This window comes from Phyllobates terribilis, unplaced genomic scaffold (genome assembly GCF_046119375.1).
Source record: "Phyllobates terribilis strain yellow unplaced genomic scaffold, ASM4611937v1 Scaffold_7__3_contigs__length_470593459, whole genome shotgun sequence".
Lineage (NCBI taxonomy): Eukaryota > Metazoa > Chordata > Amphibia > Anura > Dendrobatidae > Phyllobates > Phyllobates terribilis.
Genome location: NW_027362767.1, coordinates 430,371,107 through 430,394,397, shown reverse-complemented (window position 1 = coordinate 430,394,397; position 23,291 = coordinate 430,371,107). Strand labels below are relative to the sequence as shown.

At 52.3% G+C, this 23,291-nt stretch overlaps 1 protein-coding gene across 2 annotated transcripts in view; it reads left to right on the top strand.

The window, feature by feature from the left end:
• The window catches only part of LOC141155233 (butyrophilin subfamily 1 member A1-like), a 59,996-nt gene that overhangs the window by 22,446 nt on the left and 14,259 nt on the right, over positions 1-23,291 (top strand). For both annotated transcript variants that reach the window (XM_073642029.1, XM_073642028.1), the window contains exon 3: positions 13,793-14,143. In XM_073642029.1, coding sequence (XP_073498130.1) covers positions 13,793-14,143 — 351 coding nt within the window. The remainder of the gene's footprint in view (positions 1-13,792; positions 14,144-23,291) is intronic.

Genomic DNA, 23,291 nt, shown 5'->3' with positions numbered 1-23,291 from the left:
GGTTAGTGTCGGACTCTCCCTGCCGATACTTTACATGGGAGTTTTACCTGTATAGACTCCATTAAAAACAACTTTTTATTTGAAAAAAATATTTTAGAAAATTCCTGATGGTTAGCTATGATGCTATACTATGATTAAGAACATTCAATTCGAAACGTGTACGTTTGGGCATGCCCTCATGAACTGAATTTTTTTTTAACCATCAGGAATTTTTTCAAATAATTTTTTCAAATAAAAAGTTGTTTTTAATTAATTGAAATTCGCCCCGTAATTATTGCTGGATCTGACTCGCCCCCAGGGCCGTGGGGTACTCGGTAGCTGGGCCTTATGGCTGCTTTTGGGGGGGGAGAAGATCACGGTGGCTGGCCCGGTCCGTGACCCAGGGCGGTCAGTGCAAAAAGGGGATATTTATAGGGGATTTGTCATGACGGCACCTGTGGTGTCTGGTGAGGATCACCAGCGGTGCGACAGTCCTCTGAGGCAGGTGTTAGGGCAGCTTGAGATGGAACGGCTCCCCACAGGTGGAGCAGGCCTCAGGGCAGTGTAGATAAATGGAGGTGCGCTGGGCGTTGTAATGCAGGGATGGAAATGGCGCCGGCGAAAGAAAGGGACGGAGGCAGCACAGTGCAGTCATCCAAGATTTGCTCACAGTTCTTAGACAGTCCACAGGTGCACTGTACTGGTGCAAGCCTCCCACGTCGCACTGCGTTCACCGGGCAGGGGTTCAGTCCTTCCTCAGGTAGTTCGGGTGTACCTGGCAGAACCCCACTTTCTTATGTGCCTCTCTAGACCGACTTCACGCTGGGTCTTATGACGCGCCCCTGGGCCTGTGTCGCGCTGCGCTGCGCATGCGGGAGCTTACCCGGAGCCGGATCTGTGGAGGGTTGTAGTCTCGTGGCGGTGACCCGGTCCGTGCCCAGGGAGTCCAACTAGACGGCAGTCCATTAGTAGTAAATGGTTGATGACTACGCCACCCGTTGAGTGCAGCCAGGGGGCTGCTGCTGCAGGGCAGACCGCTGAGGCCGATGGTGGGATTGTGCAGCGTGATAGTATAACCCCCAACGGGAGGGGTATGGCCTCAGGGCAGCCGACGTGGATGATGGGGGTAGCAGAAACCACTCAGAGACGGTACGGTGTAGTTCAGGGTCTTTACTGGTAACAACAAAAGACCCTCCCGGAGTACTTGCTAGCGGATGGGGCCTGGTCAGTCCTTGAGCAGATGGGATCTCCCCTGGCCAGGCGTAGTTGTAGGCCTCCCAAACTGACTGTACTCTTCTGGCTACCTTGCTAGGAGCTGATGTAAGTAGCCCACGTCCCTGAGTGTACCGTGTGGTGCTCACCCGTATGGCCGGTGACTCGGGGCCTTCTAATGGCTTCCGCTCCACGATGGCGGTGCTGGTCCCACGCGTGTGACCGTGCCTTCGGGCTTCTGGGCCAGAGGACCTGAAATCCCCTGCCTGACGGATTCTGCTGCTGGGCAGGAATTAGTCCCCACAGCCTCGGACTCCGGGTCCGGTAAAAAGTCTTCTTAGTCAGGGCGAACTCTGCAGCTGCCAGCCCCTGACTCCTTGTAACTGCTGTTTCTTCCTATGCTGTCTCTACTTCTTCTCTTCTTCTACTCACTCACCCTGCCTCAGCCCCAGGTTTATATAGGGGAAGTTCTTCCCCTCCCAAGACTGGGCAGGAGGTGTGGCATGCACAGGATCCCTGACTAAAGGACCTCCCACCTGCTCTCAGACATAACATTACGTTACTGTGGCAACCAGACCCCTGGGGTGTCACATTCCCCCCTAGTAAAATTTAGTACTCCGGGACTAAACACATTTAGAAAACATAACAAGGCAAAACATTAATAATACAATAAGAAAACACATAAAGATGGTTACAGCGTGTCCGCAACCGGGTGCAGTCTCTGAAGAAAGCAAGGTGTCCATTTCACCAACACAGGGAGACGTAACCAGGTAGGGGTCTGTTCTACCCCGAGTCCTTGACAGTCTTTAGTCCATCCTGGGTTACGCTCCAACTATATACAAGGATTCCCGGTAAATCCACCAAGGATTCCTAAAAACAACTAGAAATACAAAATTACACACAAGCAACTATAGACAGGTAAACATTATAAAATAGCTTAAACATTTAGATCCTCCAACGTGCGGGTAACTGGCCTCTAGTGGCCCTAGTGGACCTACGGAGCTGACTGTCTGGCCCTGAACTACAGGGTGTAGGAGCTGTCAAGGGTAAACTGGGCAGCTGTCTACCGGCTCTTTGTCTCACTAGGGGTACGGCAGGCTCACTATAAGCAGAGGGTTGATTCTCCTGTTCTACTTGTGTGGAGTCTTCTGCCTCCTGGACCGGCTGTTCTTCCAGCTCTACCCGTTGCTCCGTAGGTTCTTGGGATGATGGTTGGAGGAAGGTGAGTACGGGTACCACAACTGCACCATTGACTTGAGTCCAAGACCGAGGGAAGTCCCCGAGCACGGTACTAACCATATCTTCCCTTTCTCCCATGGGTCGATGGTCTTCTTGTTCCTCTTCAGGGTTCCTCAGTTGTTCGGGACACTTCTTCAGGTGGTCCCGGGATACAATGGCTGTGGTTTCCCCTCCGTCTTTACTGATGGTACAGACCTTCGGGTTCTCGTGGCTTGAGGGCAGTACGGTGTACGGGTCCTTCTCCCACTGGTCATCCAACTTGTGGAGCCGTCTTTTCCTCTTCAAGACCTGCTCTCCGGGTACCAGGGGAACAGCGGGAGCATACTGGTTGTAAGTCTTCTCTTGTCTTTCCCTAGCCTGACAGAGACTTCGCTCCACGCTCTCCTGTACTCTCCGGTACTGCTGCTGCCTCTCTGTGTCCCAGTCTGTTTCTGATGAAGTGTCCTCAGGTGTCAGGACTCCCATTTCCAGGTCAACAGGTAACTTACCAGGTCTCGCCCTCATTAGGTAAGCCGGGGTACAGTTGGTGGAACCTACCGGGATGTGGTTGTATAGGTCCACCAGATCGGGCAACTTCTCAGGCCACAGACTGCGTTCTTCCAGGGGCAATGTTTTTAGAAGATCCATTACCACCTGGTTCATTTTTTCACAAAGTCCATTAGTTTGCGGATGGTAGGGTGTTGTCCTTATCTTCCGGCAGCCATACAGATTGCAGAATTCCTGGAAGACCTCCGCTTCAAAGGCAGGTCCCTGGTCCATCAGCACTTGGTCCGGGTACCCGTGTGGACGGCAGAAGTGCTGCTGGAAGGCCCTAGCTGCTGTTTGAGCCGTTAAGTCCTTGACGGGGACGACAACCAAGAACCGGGAGTAATGATCCACGATGGTTAACGCGTAGACGTAGCCACTTCTGCTTGGGGTCAGTTTTACATGATCCAAGGCTACCAGTTCCAACGGTTGCCGGGTGACGATGGACTGCAGGGGAGTCTTCTGGCTGGCCCGGTCCTTCCTTCTCAGATTGCACGGGCCACAGTCTCTGCACCACTTCTCGATGGTTCCCCTCATGCCTACCCAGTGGAACCGCTCGCGCAGCAGGAACTCCAGCTTTTTCCACCCGAAGTGTCCAGCTCCGTCGTGGTATGCCTCCATCACCATGGCTGCGTCTCTTCGGGGCACCACTACTTGCCAGAGTAGTTCATGCGTCCGGGAGTTGACCATTCTGCGGCACAACTTCCCCTTGTAAAGGAATAGTCGACTCTTCTCCGCCCATAGTTGTTTGGCTTCCTCCGGAGCGTCTGGTTCAAGGCGAGCCTCCGGCCGAGTCAGCATCTCCTTCACCAGTCGGACGGCAGGGTCGCTGTCTTGCGTTTCCGCCCAGTTGTAGTGAGGTAAGGGGTTCAACGTAGCAGCCTGCTTACCCCTTACCCGGTGGGAATACTGGATAGTCCCATGACGGTGGAACGCAGGGAGTTCAACTTCTTCCAGTCCCTCCGGATCTTCTCCTTCGTCCGGCAGGTTGGGCATCTTGGACAGGGCGTCCGCGTTAGTATTGGAGCGTCCTGCCCGGTATTTGATTGTGAACTCGTAGTTGGACAGACGGGCCATCCACCTCTGCTCCAGGGCACCGAGTCTTGCCGTGTCCAGGTGTGTCAACGGGTTGTTATCCGTGTATACGGTGAACCGGGAAGAAGCGAGGTAATGCCTAAAGCGCTCGGTGACTGCCCATACCACGGCCAGGAACTCTAGCTTAAATGAGCTGTAATTTTCGGGATTCCTTTCGGTGGGTCGCAGTTTTCGGCTGGCATAGGAGATTACTCGTTCTCTCCCCTGCTGAATCTGGGACAGTACGGCTCCTAGCCCGATGTTACTGGCGTCGGTGTAGAGGATGAAGGGCTGGCTATAGTCCGGGTACGCCAAGATTTCATCCCCCGTGAGGGCCATCTTCAGCTGGCGGAAGGACTCTTCTTCTAGCTTTTCCCATTTGAAGGGCGGCTTCTGGTTCTTGGCCTTCCGGGACTGGCCTATCAGGAGGTCCTGCATAGGTGCTGCCTTTTTGGTGAAACCGGGAATAAACCTTCGGTAGTAGCCTACCAACCCTAGGAACTGCCGCACTTCTTTTACGCTGGAGGGGCTTGGCCATCCCTTAATTGCGGTGATCTTATCGGGGTCGGGAGCCACTCCGTCAGCGCTCACCATGTGTCCCAGGTATTGCACCTTTGGTTTCAGGAGGTGACACTTGGAGGGTTTCACCTTTAGGCCGTAACTCGCCAGAGCTTCGAACACCTCCGCCAGGTGTTTCAGGTGGTCCTCATAAGTTTTGGAGTATACGATGACATCGTCCAGGTACAACAGGACCGTCTCGAAGTTTCTGTGGCCCAGACAGCACTCCATTAATCGTTGGAAGGTTCCTGGGGCGTTGCAGAGTCCGAACGGCATGCAGGTGAACTCGCTAAGTCCCATCGGGGTGGTGAATGCGGTCTTCTCCCGGTCCGCCTCTGCTACAGGAACCTGCCAGTACCCGCTAGTGAGATCCAAGGTAGAGAAGAAGTTAGCAGATCTTAAAGCAGCCAATGACTCCTCTATCCTTGGTAAGGGGTACGCATCCTTGTGTGTGATACGGTTGATTTTCCGGTAATCTACACACATCCTCATGGTGTTGTCTTTCTTTTTGACTAAAACTAGTGGGGCTGCCCAGGGGCTACAGCTATCCCGGATTACCCCAGCCTCCTTCATGTCTCTAAGCATCCCCTTGGCGTGTTGGTAATGTGCAGGGGGTACGGGTCGATACCTCTCTTTTATGGGAGGATGATCTCCCGTGGGGATGCGGTGTTCTACCCCCTTGACTCGCCCGAAGTCTAACGGGTGTTTACTAAACACTCTCTCATACTCTTGAACCACCCGATAGACTCCTTGTTTCTGATGTGAGGGAGTGGAGTCAGTACCCAGATGTAGTTGCTGACACCAGTCCTCCATGTCTTTCTTAGAGCCGTTACCTTCCTCCGGGTGAGATGGAGGCAAGGGTTCCACAGATTGTATAGAATTTTGATTAGTGGTATATAATTTGGCTAGCGTGGCATACCGGGGCAGGTACACTTCCCTCTCCCCGATATTTATTATGCGAACGGGCACCCTCCCATGGCGTACATTGACCACCCCCCGTGCTGTCAAAATGGTGGGCCTACTGTCTGAGTAAACTGGTTCTACCATTGCCTGGTAATCTCTACCTCTCAGACCAATAGCTGCCCGGCACCAAATCATCATTTCACTTTTTGGGGGCATGGCAATAGGAAAAGGGTCACACATTCTTACGCTACCAATCTCACCGCCGGAGAGTTCCACTTGTTGCCGTTGCATCAGTGCCCGGATCTCTTTCTGGAGCACCCGCTGCTCGCCGGAGCTGGCGTTCTTGGCAACCTGCTGTAAAAGGAAAATCACCTCTGCAAGACAATTTTCAATTACGTTAGTTCCTAGAGTTATTTTTGGGTGACTCTCATGTTTATCAATATCTACAATGATCAGTCCCTGTGCGGCCAGTTCGACTCTACCGATTTTGAGGGTCACCTCTTTAAATCCGATCTGTGGCACGGGCTGGCCATTGCTGGCGATGATACTCAAGTCGTCGTCAAGGTAGCGGGTAATATCCGAGTCATTCCAGTACTGCTTGAAGAGCACGTACGGGATGGTGGTGACCTGTGACCCGGTATCCAGTAGGGCACTCATGGGAATGCCATCCAGTACCACAGGCAAGACTGGACGTCCTCCCACATATCTGTCGCGCCAGTTCGATGGGCCTGGTGATCTTTTTCCTGGGGGTTGGCCCTCTACCCCAGGTTGTGCCCGTTTAAAGAACAGTACCTTTCCATATGTCCGGGTTGATTGCAGCGGCGGCAGATGGGTCGTCCGTCCTCGCTGTATCGGTCACTGGGTCTTCCTCTGGCCGGTGGGGTCCTCCTTGGTCGACGCCACGGGATGTCCTCCGGTCCGGATGCCAGCTGGATCTTCCCTGGGGTGGAAACCTGTAAAGACTGCACAGTTCGGGTTAGCGCAGCAACGCTCTTAACTAGCTCTTGGACCTGATGGTGTAGGTCTGGAGCCGGGTCATTGTCCAAAGCCTGCGCATGAGCTCCCACAGGCCCTGTCGACAAGGGCGCCGCCTCCTGGTGGTAAGTGATAGCTGGGCGCCTGTGGGTCACAACGCCACCCGGTGCTGGTTCTCGGAGCACCCGGATAGCTCTATCCTTGAACTGTGCAAAGTCCAGATGGGGATCCTGTAAGGCCATTGCCCGCAACTGGGTTCGGTGGGCATTGCAATATAAACCCTCTATAAATTGTTCAGTCAACAGCCTGTCCTCGTTTCCCACCCCATCAGGGTCGGTCTGCTTTATGGCCCTCAGGGCCTCTTGTAGGTTTAGTGCATAGTCCCTTGTACTCTCATGCGCTCGTTGCTTGCACCCGTAGAATCTAAGCTTGATCTCGGCTGAGGTGCGGGTATCGAAGGTGTCCCTCAGCCGGGTTAGTATCTCTGCGACAGTCCTCCTCCCAGGTGGCCAAGATTTTACTTCTCTTTTGGCTGCCCCGGTTAGTTGGGCCACCAGGATGCTCACTTTTTGCTCTTCTGTGAGGGGGTACACCTGGAAGAGGCTATCCAGTTTTTCTCTAAAGTCATGCAGGGTATGTGACTCCCCTGAGTACTGGGGTAGCCAAGCTGCTCCCGGGATATAGGGCATGGTGAAGGGCATAACTGCAGCAGCGGTAGCGCTGGCGGGGGTTGAGGCAGTGAAGCTCTCCTCCGTATCCGACATCTTCCTCCCCCCTAGTGGACCGTGGCCTACCTTGCGATGATCCTCTTCCGTAGGCCGCGGCTCCGCAGTGGATCGTCAGGGTTGAGGACCTTCCGTCGCGCTCCTGTGACGTCGGCGGCTGCTGGGCTCCTTCCAGGACCTTACGCAACGTCCGGACGTGAGGCGGGGCTTCAGTTCTCGCGCGCTTTCGGAGTCCACGCCCCTCTTCTTCCCGCGCGGCGTCCTCAAGATGGCGTCCAATGGCGGGAAAACTCCACGGATGGCGGGAAGAAGGTCGAAGATGGCGCCGGATGGCGGGAAAACTTCGCGGATGGCGGGAAGAAGGTAGAAGATGGCGCCGGATGGCGGGAAACCTCCACGGATAGCGGGAATCTTCACCACTGGTAAGTTTGAACAGTCTTTGCTTTTCAGGCACGCAGTACCCGGTGGTTGCGGGCACGAAATCCTGCCGACTACGCCAAAGTTGACGCGCCCCTGGGCCTGTGTCGCGCTGCGCTGCGCATGCGGGAGCTTACCTGGAGCCGGATCTGTGGAGGGTTGTAGTCTCGTGGCGGTGACCCGGTCCGTGCCCAGGGAGTCAAACTAGACGGCAGTCCATTAGTAGTAAATGGTTGATGACTACGCCACCCGTTGAGTGCAGCCAGGGGGCTGCTGCTGCAGGGCAGACCGCTGAGGCCGATGGTGGGATTGTGCAGCGTGATAGTATAACCCCCAACGGGAGGGGTATGGCCTCAGGGCAGCCGACGTGGATGATGGGGGTAGCAGGAACCACTCAGAGACGGTACGGTGTAGTTCAGGGTCTTTACTGGTAACAACAAAAGACCCTCCCGGAGTACTTGCTAGCGGATGGGGCCTGGTCAGTCCTTGAGCAGATGGGATCTCCCCTGGCCAGGCGTAGTTGTAGGCCTCCCAAACTGACTGTACTCTTCTGGCTACCTTGCTAGGAGCTGATGTAAGTAGCCCACGTCCCTGAGTGTACCGTGTGGTGCTCACCCGTATGGCCGGTGACTCGGGGCCTTCTAATGGCTTCCGCTCCACGATGGCGGTGCTGGTCCCACGCGTGTGACCGTGCCTTCGGGCTTCTGGGCCAGAGGACCTGAAATCCCCTGCCTGACGGATTCTGCTGCTGGGCAGGAATTAGTCCCCACAGCCTCGGACTCCGGGTCCGGTAAAAAGTCTTCTTAGTCAGGGCGAACTCTGCAGCTGCCAGCCCCTGACTCCTTGTAACTGCTGTTTCTTCCTATGCTGTCTCTACTTCTTCTCTTCTTCTACTCACTCACCCTGCCTCAGCCCCAGGTTTATATAGGGGAAGTTCTTCCCCTCCCAAGACTGGGCAGGAGGTGTGGCATGCACAGGATCCCTGACTAAAGGACCTCCCACCTGCTCTCAGACATAACATTACGTTACTGTGGCAACCAGACCCCTGGGGTGTCACATTTACTCCCTCCTGCCCTGCGCTTCCCACTGTGAATCCTGTTCGGGTGCTGCGAGGTCCCCCCTGTCCGTCGGAGTTGCACAGACCTGCTTGACCTTACTTGGATTGGAGCTGGGGTTTGGCTTCTGGCTATAGAAGTCAGAAGCCTCCGGTTTTTCCAGCCGAGGCCAGAAGCTGCACGACTGGGCCAGGGGCCGGTCCCCTGCTTGCGGCCTAGATCCTCCTGACACTTGGCAGGTTCGGGGTGTACGGGTGCCGCCTGCACTCGCCATACTCCCCTAGGATCCCTTCTGCAGAACGGAACTTCCTCCCTGCTCCCCTCCTGGGCCTCTATCCTAGGCCCTTGTAGTGGAGCAGAGCTCCTACAGAGACTCTGCTCCCAGACTGTTCCTCTGAACTGTCCCTACTCCAACCACCACTTGTTTTAAGATGTCTACCTTTTATATATGTACTGTATGAGTGCTCCCCTAAACTACTTCCTCCACTCACACCCACTACTGGTTCCCCCTACCTTTGGGTTCCCCCCACCCCAGCCAGGGACAGGGCTCAGCAAAAAACTACATTGCGTCTTGCCCCTCCTGCTGGCCTGGGGTAGTGTAGTGTTGGATGTAGGTGTTGGGGTCCCGTGCAGCACTCCCTCCTTACCTGAGAGAAGGAGACACCACACCTCTGGGTGAGGTGCAGTACCTCTGTGGCGACTGAACCCTCATGGGCGCCACAGATACACTCCTTAAAACCATATCAGGCAGGAACCCTGTGGGGGGGAAGTCTGTGGGGGGGAGTGTGTGGGGGGGAGTCTGTGGGAAGGAGTCTGTGGGGGGAAGTCTGTGGGGGGAAGTCTGTGGGGGGAAGTCTGTGGGGTGGAGTCTGTGGGGGGGATGTGGGGAGGAGTCTGTGGGGGGAAGTCTGTGTGGGGAAGTCTGTTGGGGGAAGTCTGTGGGGGGGGAGTCTGTGGGGAGAAGACAGGGCTCAGCAGAAAACTACATTGCATCTTGCCCCTCCTGCTGGCCTGGGGTAGTGTAGTGTTGGATGTAGGTGTTGGGGTCCCGTGCAGCACTCCCTCCTTACCTGAGAGAAGGAGACACCACACCTCTGGGTGAGGTGCAGTACCTCTGTGGCGACTGAACCCTCATGGGCGCCACAGATACACTCCTTGAAACCATATCAGGCAGGAACCCTGTGGGGGGGAAGTCTGTGGGGAGAAGTCTGTGGGGGGAAGTCTGTGGGGGGAAGTCTGTGGGGAGGAGACTGTGGGGGGAAGTCTGTGGGGGGGAGTCTGTGGGAAGGAGTCTGTGGGGGGAAGTCTGTGGGGGGGGAGTCTGTGGGGTGGAGTCTGTGGGGGGGATGTGGGGAGGAGTCTGTGGGGGGAAGTCTGTGGGGGGAAGTCTGTGTGGGGAAGTCTGTTGGGGGAAGTCTGTGGGGGGGGGGAGTCTGTGGGGAGAAGACAGGGCTCAGCAGAAAACTACATTGCATCTTGCCCCTCCTGCTGGCCTGGGGTAGTGTAGTGTTGGATGTAGGTGTTGGGGTCCCGTGCAGCACTCCCTCCTTACCTGAGAGAAGGGAGACACCATACCTCTGGGTGAGGTGCAGTACCTCTGTGGCGACCGAACCCTCAGGGGCGCCATAGATACACTCCTTGAAACCATATCAGGCAGGAACCCTGTGGGGGGGGGTCTGTGGGGGAAAGTCTGTGAGGGGGAGTCTGTGGGGGGAAGTCTGTGGGGGGGGGACTCTGTGGGGGGAAGTCTGTGGGGGGGGAGTCTGTGGGGGGGGAGTCTGTGGGGAGAAGTCTGAGGGGGAAGTTTATGGGGAAAAGTCTGCGGAGGAAGTCTGTAGGGAGCAGTCAGTGGGGGAAGTCTATGGAGAGAAGTCTGCGGGGAGAAGTCTGCGGGGAGAAGTCTGCGGGGAGAAGTCTGCGGGGAGAAGTCTGCGGGGAGAAGTCTGCGGGTGAAGTCTGAGTGGAAAGTCTGAGGGGAGAAGTCTGCGGGAAGGAGTCTGTGGGGGGAAGTCTGTGGGGGGGAAGTCTGTGGGGGGGGAGTCTGTGGGAAGGAGTCTGTGGGGGGAAGTCTGTGGGAAGGAGTCTGTGGGGGGGGGAGTCTGTGGGGGGAAGTCTGTGGGGGGGGAGTCTGTGGGGAGAAGTCTGAGGGGGAAGTTTATGGGGAAAAGTCTGCGGAGGAAGTCTGTGGAGTGAAGTCTGTGGGAAGAAGTCTGCGGGTGAAGTCTGAGTGGAAAGTCTGAGGGGAGAAGTCTGCGGGAAGAAGTCAGCCTCCATGACGTATCAGTTTATAAGGATAATGGCTCCTGGATGATTCACATCTGATTCTTCTTGTATCTTTGGTAGTTTTTATGCAGCTTTTTTTCTTTCACGTTTTTTGATCCTTGGTGACTATTTACAACAAAACTTCTGCTGTTCTGTGATGGCCCCAATGTCTGACAACCTCAGGTGCTGCATCCTCTGTAGCCTGGGAACAATCTGTGACTTATCAGGGTCAGAGAAATCTCTTTTTGGATTTTTTTATGGAAACAAGCTCCTAATAATTCTGTACACCCCGTTATAGGGGGTGGGGCATCCTGAGGCCACATCCCCTCATTGCACAAATACCCATCACCTGATCTGCTTCATCCGATCAGCATTCAAGTTTATACAGCTCAGAAGTGGGAAAACTGCATAAAAATGATGATCGGGTCACAAAAAAATCACTGCCTAATAATTCTGCACACGGGGTACATGGAGATGGGAAAAGGCTAAGCTCTGAGATCACCTTTCCATTTGTACAATTACAGGTGCATTGGAACCTCTATGTACCTATTCACATTACATTGGGGGGATGATCAGTGCATCGATTTCACCAGCAAGAAATATCAAGATCCACAAATATAGAGACTATTAATAGATAATATTAATAATAATATATCAGTAAATATTGCGTTTGTGTGAGGTCCTGAGCTGGGTGCATCCTGAGATAAGGCTGGCAGTATCAGCCCGGCGCAGCCTCGTAGGTACAAGGTTATTCTTCCTTCTGTTCAAATTTCATTGCCTGGAATTGATCCATTATTGGTCAAATAATCCAACTTTCTACCAATATTGGTCATAAATCAAAGAGCTGGTCATGGAGTATGGACTTGTCTTTGACCTGTAGTAGATATTGATTTTGGGTGGGGAGGTACAGACTGTGTTGAAGGTGCCCCCTTTTGGTGCCAGTTCACATCCTGACATCCACTCTCGAACTTGGAACAGAATTGGTTCGCTCCACCTTCATTATGGAGGACCTAGTCCTCATTTTTTTGGCCAGCCTTATCATGGCTCTCAGGATGGGGTCAATCTGACCTGAGACCTCATTTTCAGGGGTCTCACAGCAAAAACCCAGAGCTTACACCTAATGACGTCGCTGGTCTACAGCAAGAGATGGTCTGGAGACCTCGTACCTTATTGTTGAGGTCTTCTGATTTGGAAAACGTTTTATCTTCATTCTCCATTCTTTTAGGACTCAGAAGCCCCCTCACCCCTGACCATATTACTGTATAATCAAGGAAATTTGACATCCAAGCAAATATGGGCAGATTTGGGTCAAGAGTAGAGTTAGTTCCATCAAAACAAGGACCATTAGAAGTTATAAAATCATAAAGGTTTAGTTCAACTCCAGTTCCCAACCTGCAGATCTTCACTTGCTTTAGAACTACAACGCCCATCATGGTCTGACAGCCGCAGCCATAAAATAATAATAATAATCTGAAAGATGAAATGTCTCAAGCTTTCAGGCAGTAAGATCATGCCGCATTTAATATGCCCGGCTTTTTGGCTGAAAATGGTCTTGTATATTCTTTTAGTAGACGTCCCGCTGCCACGGAGAGAGCAGTGACAGCAGGGGAGGCTGACAGCTCAGTACGAAGCTCTGTGCTCGAAGCATAATCGCACTCATAATGTGCTGGAAGCAGAAATGACACTTTATCTCATCCCACTGTCAGGAGATATGATCATGAACACGGTATATAGCCGCTGGTGACTCCTCGGCCGTCAAACTCGTCATTATCTAATGTTAGAATCCGATCATTCTTAGTCCAGGAATCCAGGAAAATATGAGATGAAACCGTAACGCTACCATGAGATGGTCGGCGAGCCAAAGATCGAAGATCACAAGGATAACGCCACCTTTAGTAGATGTGGTCAACCGTGCCAAATTGGAAGAGTGTTTCCTAATATGCCAAGTCATTATAGTTGGATGTTTACATATCTTACATGGACTCTTAGTGGTTGAACCTTCACCAATCCCAAAAATGCCAGGAGTGACTCCTGACAAACAGCTGATGGGGGAAGCCACTACCGGAGAGAGATGTCCTCATGCTCTAATAGGAATCTCATGAAGGTGACAACCTTAAATAGGAGATATGAAAGTCGTGGCCTCATCTGATGAACACAAATTTTTGGCATCTCCTGCTGGTCAAAACTGCCGGGTTTGATTGACCATATAATGTGTGTTGGGGTCTGGAGACTCTCTTGTTGGAAGATGTTTGGGGAAAGAAGGATTAAAAGTTGGATATCTAAATTCTTTACCTTTTTTTTCTAGTGAGGCTGAGCATGCATGTGTATAGGGTGATCGGGAAAGATGTCTATTTCGCAGTCCTTTTGTTCTAAAGGGAGTTAAGCTGCCCCTAGTGTTGTTTGGCAGCAGCCTACTCCCTTCTTCCAATGCTGGACACATTGCATGAGCGTGCATGTGTGCCTAGACAAAATATCTGTCAGCCAAGAAGATCTCATTCGCCTGATTGTTATCCAACATGTGTGGCCAGCCCTAGTGTGCGAATAGGACTAATGATTGGCTGTCTATGGAAAATCAATCCAACCTATGCGAATCCTGGCAAAATCCAACAAGGGACGGTCCAACAGTACGGGCATAGATTTAGTTGGCACGGACACTGAACGCTAGATTCTAGACACCACATTGTAGTATGAGGGAACCGTTACAGAATTTTCATTGGTCCACAGGAGCTATAAGTCACACATCCGTCTAGGAGTCACATAGACATTAGATTATTGATGAATCCCAATGAGATGTATATTATTGGGATTGAAACTTTATACTGGATTTACATGTATAATTTATTTCATTGCTTTTTCTGTCTCTTCTAGGTGAATTTCGTCTACAGACCCAGGACACAAAGCAAGTAGCAGAAGTGGGGTCAGATACCTTCTTGCCGTGCACCTTGTCGTCTGTGCAGGGTCTCGCTGGGATGAAGGTGCGTTGGTTCCGTTCTCTTTATGTCACGACTGTATTGGAACTGAACAATGGGAAGGAGGACAAGGAGCGGCAGAATCCTGTGTATAGTGGAAGGACGGCTTTCCGGGGTCAACCTGCCTCTGGGGACCTAACCCTGATGTTGCGCAATGTCAGCCTCTCGGACGCAGATATGTATCACTGTCTAGTGGAGAACATCAGCAGCGAACTCTATCATGAAGTGGTCATAGAGCTGATTGTCATAGGTAGGTGTGAGGGGAAGGGGTAATTGTTGCTCCTCTCACTCTTCTAGAACTGGATTACCAAGTAGAGACAATCTTTTGAAATTTGTATTCTCCACTTTGGTAAAAAAAATTATTTACAGTAAAGTAACTTCAAAGTGATGTCAATATATATTTAGCTATGGATAAATGGATGGTAGCCATTTTTCACTGCTGAACTGTCACACACTATCTGTACAGTTTTTTCAGTGTTTTATGGTTTCTCTCCCTATCTCTATGGCTAAGCAGTGAGCTGTGACGTCCACTTACTATCCTGATTCACCGAAAATTGCTGCTGCATTCCCTGCTTTGGCTTTTATACAGACTATGTTAATCCCTCTTAATTGGCTGTGATGTGATAGCTGCAAGGTATTATGGGAACTCTTGCCCGACAGCGCCTGCAGTCATTGTAGCCTTCTGTGGCTGATGCAGTTGACGCGCCCCCAGGGCCGTGGGAGTACTCGGCAGCCGGGCCTCTGGTTGCTTGGGGGATATCACGGTGGCTGGCCCGGTCCGTGACCCAGGTCGGTCAGTGCAAAAAGGGGGTTATGTTTATAGAAAGTTTGTGACGCCACCTGTGGTGCCTGGTGAGGATCACCAGTGCTGCAACAGTCCTCTGAGGCAGATGTTAGGACAGCTTGTGATGGGACGGCTCCCCACAGGTGGAGCAGGCCTCAGGGCAGTGTAGTAGTAGAGAGTGGGTTGCGCTGGGCGTTGTAGTGCAGGGGGAACGATAGCGCCGATGAAGGAATGGACGGAGGCAGTGCAGTGCAGTCATCCAAGATTTTACTCACAGTTCTTGAGACACTTCACAGGTGCACTGTACAAGCAAAGGCCTCCCGCGTCGCGCTGCGTTCACCGGGCTGGGGCTCAATCCTTCCTCAGGCTGCTTGGGAATACCTGGCAGAACCCCACTTTCTCGTGTTCCTATTTTGACCATCTTCACACTGGTCCTTCTCCCTCCTGCTCTGCGCTGCCCACTCTCAGTCTTGTTCGGGTACTCTGAAGTCCCTCCTGTCCGTCGGAGTTGCACAGACTTGCTTACGTTGACTCGCCCCCTGGGCCGTGTGTGTGTGGGGGAATACCCGGAACCGAGTCTCTGTGTAACGCTGGGGGTTGTAGTCTCCGTGGCGGCGACCCGGTCCCGTGGCTCAGGGCGGTCAAACCAATGGCAGTCTATTTATGTGGTTTTTATGATTAAATGTCCGACTACGCCACCCGTGGATTGCGGTCACTGAGAACCGCCGCTGCGGGCAGACCGCTGAGGCTGATGTAGTGTGCGCAGCAGAGGGTAGTATAACTCCCCACGGGCGGAGTATAGCCTCAGGGCAGTGAGTACAGATGATGGGGGTGATGGTACGTGGGAGCAGCAGTAATGACTCAGAGTCCAGTGATGCAGTTCAGGGTCTTTACTCACAGTTTTACACTCCAAGCCACTTCTGCAGATGATGGCTGCCCACGCCGTACTGTGCTCACCAGGTGAGGGGCTCAGCCAACTCCCAGGTACCTTTGGAGTGCTTTTCAGGACCCCCTTTGTGTGTCCTTTCTCTGGCCTGTCGTACCCCACAAGTGACCACGTTTCTGTCCAGCTGCCTCGGGCCTTGGCGGGCAAACGTATGTTCCGTTTCCCTGGGTCCTATGTGGTGCCTTCCTAACGGGTGTAGTGAGGGGCCGTAACACATGCAATGCCACGGCCTCCGGTTACTAGCTGAGGGTAGTTGCTCTCCTCCACTAGATGAGGGATCCGGTTCCCTTTTCTTGGCCTGACCCCCCTACTCTGGTAGCGGTGGGCGTGCCGTGGCAGCTGGCCGGTCCGCACCCCTGGGGTCCCTTCAGTCTTCTCTTAGAGCTTCCTCCATTCTTCTTCCTTCCTTCTTTCTGTTTCCTCCCTCCAGGCTCAGGCCTTAAGACTTGGCCTGCCTGCGGAGCAGAGCCCATGCAGAGCCTCTGCTCCGAGCCTCCTTCTCTCTCTCTGCTCTCTCTCACTTTCTACTCTGACTCTAAGATGGTGCCCACCATATATACTCTCCTATACAGTGCACTCGGGATCTACTCTCCCCACCCACACACTACCGGGTTCCCCCTTTCTAGGTGTTCCCTCCCCCCACTCCAGCCAGGGACAGGGACAGTTGTGCTCACTCTTGGGAGCATTGTCGCCCTGTCCCTCGGAAATGTGGTGTAGTGCATGTGGGTGTTAGGGTCCTGAGCCATACTCCATTCTTACCGGGAAGTGAGATATCACACCTCTGGGTGAGATGCAATACCTCTGTAGCAACCGAACCCTCGGGGCGCTACAGACCCTCAGGGGACTAGAATGCGGCTGCAATCCTTCTGTCTTCTGACAGATGCAGAGCGTACGGGTGCCATCCTGCACGTGCCATACCCCCTGGGATCCTTTCTGTAGAACGGAGCCTACTCCCTGCTCCCCCCCGGGGCCTCCTGACTTGCCCCCGGACTGTTTTTCTGAACTGTCCCGAGCTGTTCTTCTGAACTGCTCTCTAGAACTCAACTGACCTCCACTGTCCTGCCACCCTAAGATGGCTCCCCTATTTATACCTCACTATGATGGTGCTTTCTCTAACTACTTCCTCCACCCACACCCACTATTGGTTCCCCCTACCTTTGGGTTCCCCCCAGCCAGGGTCAGGGCTCAGCAGCTGCGCTCTGCATGTTGCCCCTCCAGCCGGCCTGGAGCAGTGTAGTGTTGGATGCGGGTGTTTTGGGGTTCCGTGCAGCACTCCCATCTTACCTGAGAGAAGGGAGACACCACACCTCTGGGTGAGGTGCAGTACCTTTGTGGCGACTGAAACCTCAGGGGCGCCACACAGTCTTCCTCAATGTGTAAAACGGCAGTAGGCGTTTTTTGGCGATTTGCATGAATCGAATCATAAATTGTTCAAATTTGTCGGTTTCGTCAACTTCCTAAATATTTGACACAATTTCAATTGGCATCAAATTACTTTGCTAATCTTCTTTCTGTTAAGTCAGAACAACAAAGTCCTATCTAGCATGAACCTTCTATAAGACATTTCCTCAGAATGACAATGAAGGGCGCACACTCTATGTACTGAGATTTTTGAGAATTTTATTTTAGTCCATTCCTTTACTTTACTATCTAATCTTTTTGGGGGACCTATGACAGATTTCCCCTTCAGGCAGCTAAAATCAACTGCCATTATCTTGGTTTCTATTTCGGTCTTTATGCTGCTCAATGGCAGGACTTTCCATTTTTCTACTGGTCTTCATCCTTTTCTTTCAACTCAATGAACTTATCCAACGAACCCAGAGATCCTTTAATGGTTAATATAATATTTCTTCACCAACCATTATCAAGGATGGCAACATTTTGGAATTTAAATTTTATGCTACATAAGTACACCAAAGCTTATCCTAAATATAAGGGCATAAAGCAAAAACTAAATAAATATCTCCAAAAAGAAAACTTTACACAGGGCCAACTATATTGTAATAAAACACAATTTTTATTGATAAATATTTAAAAAACCATAATGAGAAAACATGTAAAAAGATGTGAGACATGGTACACATAAGGCACAAGGTGGGTGTACCCAGATAATAGTACAATATAATATAAATATGTGCTAAGTAACTGATATACAGAACATCTATCGCAATCACTGAATATAACTTATCTACCTGTTGTCAACAGGTATAGAATAAGAATTACATGATATCATCCATACAACTAGTATAGGGTGAATGTAAGCAATAGATAAAGTCTGAGTAGGCACAAGTAAAAAATAAAGCACACTTTACCTCAGTTGTTGCTCCGGGGACCCACCACACCCGACGAGCGTTTTGCACTGAAACGCTTCGTCCTGGGGTCATGTTTTCTCATTGTGTTTTTTTAAAATATTTATCAATAAAGATTGTGTTTTGTTAAAATATAGTTGGCCCTGTGTAAAGTTTTCTTTTTGGAGATATTTTTTTACAACATAGGCAACTTTCCATCTGACTTCACTTTTCAAAAACATTCTGAATTCTTGTGCAGTTCTTCACCTGCACGATCTTCTGATTTCTGTGAAATTATCTTTGTCTTTCAAGGTATTTGTGACGCACCCCTGGGCCTGTGTCGCGCAGCGTTGCGCACGCGGGAGCTTACGACTACGCCACCCGTTGAATGCAGCGAAGGAGCTGCCGCTGCAGGGCAGACCGCTGAGGCCGGTGGTAGGATAGTGCAGCGTAGATGGTATAACCCCCAACGGGAGGGGTATGGCCTCAGGGCAGCCGACGTGGATGATGGGGTAGCAGGAATCACTCAGAGACGATGCGGTGTAATTCAGGGTCTTTACTGGTGATAAAGATAGACCCTCCCGGAGTACTGGCTAGCGATCGGGGCCTGGTCAGTCCTTGAGCAGATGGGATCTCCCCTGGCCAGGCGGAGTTGTAGGCCTCCCAAACTGACTGTACTCTTCTGGCTACCTTGCTAGAGGCGGGTATAAGTAGCCCACGTCCCTGAGTGTACCGTGTGGTGCTCACCCGTATGGCCGGTGACTCGGGGCCTTCTAGTGGCGTCCGCTCCACGACGGCGGTGCTGGTCCCACGCGTGTGACCGTGCCTTCGGGTTTCTTGGCCAGAGGACCTGAAATCCCCTGCCGGGCGGTTTCTGCTGCTGGGTAAAGATTAGTCCCCACAGCCTCGGACTCCGGGTCCGGTGATAGCTTCTCAGTCAGGGCGAGCTCTGCAGCTGCCAGCCCCTGACTCCTTATAGCACTGCTCCCACAGAGCTCCTGATGTTCTTTTCCTATATCTGCTTCTCTTCTCTGTCTCTACTTCTTCTCTACTCACTAACCCTGCCTCAGCCCTAGGTTTATATAGGGGAAGTTCTTCCCCTCCCAGGACTGGGCAGGAGGTGTGGCATGCACAGGAATCCCTGACCAAGAGACCTCCCACCTGCTCTCAGACATAACATTGCTGTTACTGTGGAAACCAGACCCCTGGGGTGCCACATTCCCCCCTAGTGAAATTTAGTACTCCGGGACTAAACATATTTTTAGAAAAACATACAAGGTATAAACAATAATAGAACAATAAGAAAAACATATAAAGATGGTCACGGCGTGTCCGCAACCGGGTGCAGTTTTTGAAGAAAAGCAAGGTGTCCATTTCACCAAAACAGGGAGATGTAACCAGGTAGGGGTCTGTCCTACCCCGAGTCTTTAACAGTCTTAGTCCTTTCCTGGGTTATGCTCCAAACATATGTACAAGGATTCCCGGTAAATCCACCAAGGACTCCTATAAATAACTAGAAACACATAATTATACACAAGCAACAAGAAAAACAGGTAACCACAAATAAAACAGTTTATACACTTCAAATCCTCCAACGTGCGGGTAACTGGCCTCTAGTGGCCCTAGTGGACCTACGGAGCTGACTGTCTAGCCCTGAACTACAGGGTGTAGGAGCTGTCAAGAGTAAACTGGGCAGCTGTCTACCGGCTCTTTGGCTCACTAGGGGTACGGCAGGCTCACTATAAGCAGAGGGTTGATCCTCCTGTTCTGCTTGTGTGGAGTCTTCTGCCTCCTGGACCGGCTGCTCTTCCAGCTCTACCTGTTGCTCCGTAGGCACTTGGGATGCTGGTTGGAGGAACGTGAGGACGGGTACCACAACTGCACCATTGACTTGAGTCCAGGACCGAGGGAAGTCTCCGAGCACAGTACTAACCATATCTTCCCTTTCCTCTACGGGTCGATGGTCTTCTTGTTCCTCTTCAGGGTTCCGTAGCTGTTCAGGACACTTCTTCAGGTGATCCCGGGATACAATGGCTATGGTCTCCCCTCCGTCTTTACTGATGGTACAGACTTTCGGGTTTTCGTGGCTTGAGGGCAGTACGGTGTACGGGTCCTTCTCCCACTGGTCGTCCAACTTGTGGAGCCGTCTTTTCCTCTTCAAGACCTGCTCTCCGGGTACCAGGGGAACAGCGGGAGCATACTGGTTGTAAGTTTTCTCTTGTCTTTCCCTAGCCTGACAGAGACTTCGCTCCACGCTCTCCTGTACTTTCCGGTACTGCTGCTGCCTCTCTGTGTCCCAGTCTGCCTCTGGTGAAGTGTCCTCGGGTGTCAGGACTCCCATTTCCAGGTCAACAGGTAACTTACCAGGTCTCGCCCTCATTAGGTAAGCCGGGGTACAGTTGGTGGAACCTACCGGGATGTGGTTGTATAGGTCCACCAGATCGGGCAGCTTCTCAGGCCACAGACTGCGTTCTTCCAGGGGCAACGTTTTCAGGAGATCCATTACCACCTGGTTCATTTTCTCACAAAGTCCATTAGTTTGCGGATGATAGGGTGTCGTCCTTATCTTCCGGCAGCCATACAGATTGCAGAATTCCTGGAAGACCTCCGCTTCAAAGGCAGGTCCCTGGTCCGTCAGCACTTGGTCCGGGTACCCGTGTGGGCGGCAGAAGTGCTGCTGGAAGGCTCTAGCTGCTGTTTGAGCCGTTAAGTCCTTAACGGGGACGACAACCAAGAACCGGGAGTAATGATCCACAATGGTTAACGCGTAGACGTAGCCACTTCTGCTTGGGGTCAGTTTTACATGATCCAAGGCTACCAGTTCCAACGGCTACCGGGTGATGATGGACTGCAGGGGAGTCTTCTGGCTGGCACGGTCCTTCCTTCTTAGGTTGCACGGGCCACAGTCTCTGCACCACCTCTCGATGGTTCCCCTCATGCCTACCCAGTGGAACCGCCCACGCAGCAGGAACTCCAGCTTCTTCCATCCGAAGTGTCCAGCCCCGTCGTGGTATGCTTCCATCACCATGGCTGCGTCTCTCCGTGGCACCACTACTTGCCAGATTAGTTCATGCGTCCGGGAGTTAACCATTCTGCGGCACAACTTCCCCTTGTAAAGGAACAGTCGACTCTTCTCAGCCCACAGTTGCTTGGCTTCCTCCGGAGCGTCTGGGTCAAGGCGAGCCTCTGGCCGAGTCAGCATCTCCTTCACCAGCCGGACGGCAGGGTCACTGTCTTGCGTTTCCTCCCAGTTGTAGTGAGGCAAGGGGTTAAACGTAGCGGCTTGCTTACTCCTTACCCGATGGGAATACTGGATAGTCCCATGACGGTGGAACGCGGGGAGTTCGACTTCTTCCAGTCCCTCTGGATCTTCTCCTACGTCCGGTAGGTTTGGCATCCTGGACAGGGCGTCCGCGTTGGTATTGGAGCGTCCTGCCCGGTATTTGATTGTGAACTCGTAGTTGGACAGACGGGCCATCCATCTCTGCTCTAGGGCACCGAGTCTTGCCGTGTCCAGGTGTGTCAACGGGTTGTTATCCGTGTACACGGTGAACCGGGAAGAGGCGAGGTAGTGCTTAAAGCGTTCGGTGACTGCCCACACCACTGCCAGGAACTCTAGCTTAAATGAGCTGTAATTCTCAGGGTTTCTTTCGGTGGGTCGCAGTTTTCGGCTGGCGTAAGCAATTACCCGTTCTTTCCCCTGCTGGATCTGGGACAGTACGGCTCCTAGCCCGATGTTACTGGCGTCGGTGTAGAGGATAAAGGGCTGGCTGTAATCCGGGTACGCCAGGATTTCATCCCCCGTGAGGGCCATCTTCAGCTGGCGGAAGGACTCTTCTTCCGGCTTCTCCCATCTGAAGGGTGGCTTCTGGTTCTTGGCCTTCCTGGACTGGCCTATCAGGAGGTCCTGCATAGGAGCTGCCTTCTTGGTGAAACCGGGTATGAACCTTCGGTAGTAGCCTACCAACCCGAGGAACTGCCGCACTTCCTTTACACTGGAGGGACTTGGCCATTCCTTAATTGCGGTGATCTTATCAGGGTCGGGAGCCACTCCGTCAGCGCTCACCACGTGTCCCAGGTACTGCACCTTTGGTTTTAGGAGGTGACACTTGGAGGGTTTTACCTTTAGGCCGTAGTTTGCCAGAGCTTCGAACACTTCCGCCAGGTGTTTCAGGTGGTCCTCATAAGTCTTGGAATATACGATGACATCGTCCAGGTACAACAGGACCGTCTCAAAGTTTCTGTGGCCCAGACAGCACTCCATTAATCGTTGGAAGGTTCCTGGTGCGTTGCAGAGTCCGAACGGCATACAGGTAAACTCGTTAAGTCCCATCAGGGTGGTGAATGCGGTCTTCTCCCGGTCCGCCTCTGCTGCAGGAACCTGCCAGTACCCGCTAGTGAGATCCAAGGTAGAGAAGAAGTTAGCAGATCTTAAAGCAGCCAAAGACTCCTCTATCCTTGGTAAGGGGTACGCATCCTTGTGTGTGATACGGTTAATTTTCCGGTAATCTACACACATCCTCATGGTGTTGTCTTTCTTTTTGACTAAGACTAGTGGAGCTGCCCAGGGGCTACAGCTATCCCTGATCACCCCAGCCTCCTTCATGTCCCTAAGCATCCCCTTGGCGTGTTGGTAGTGTGCAGGGGGTACGGGTCGATACCTCTCTTTTATAGGAAGATGGTCTCCCGTGGGGATGTGGTGTTCTACCCCCTTGACTCGCCCGAAGTCTAACGGGTGTTTACTAAACACTCTCTTGTACTCTTGAACCACCCGATAGACTCCCTGTTTCTGGTGTGAGGGAGTGGAGTCAGTACCCAAATGTAGTTGCTGACACCAGTCCTCCATTGTTTCCTTAGAGCCGTTACCTTCCTCCGGGGAAGATGGAGGCAAGGGTTCTACGGACTGTATGGAATTTTGATTGATGGTATACAATTTGGCTAGCGTGGCATACCGGGGCAGGTACACTTCCCTCTTCCCGATATTTATTATGCGAACGGGCACCCTCCCATGGCGTACATTGACCACCCCCCGTGCTGTCAAAATGGTGGGCCTACTGTCTGAGTAAACTGGTTCTACCATTGCCTGGTAATCTCTACCTCTCAGACCAATAGCTGCCCGGCACCAAATCATCATTTCACTTTTTGGGGGCATGGCAATAGGGAAAGGGTCACACATTCTTACGCTACCAATCTCACCACCGGAGAGTTCTAGCTGTTGCCGTCGCATCAGTGCCCGGATCTCTTTCTGGAGCACCCGCTGCTCGCCGGAGCTGGCGTTCTTGGCAACCTGTTGTCAAAGGAAAATCACCTCTGCAAGACAATTTTCAATTACATTAGTTCCTAGAGTTATCTTTGGGTGACTCTCGTGTTTGTCAATGTC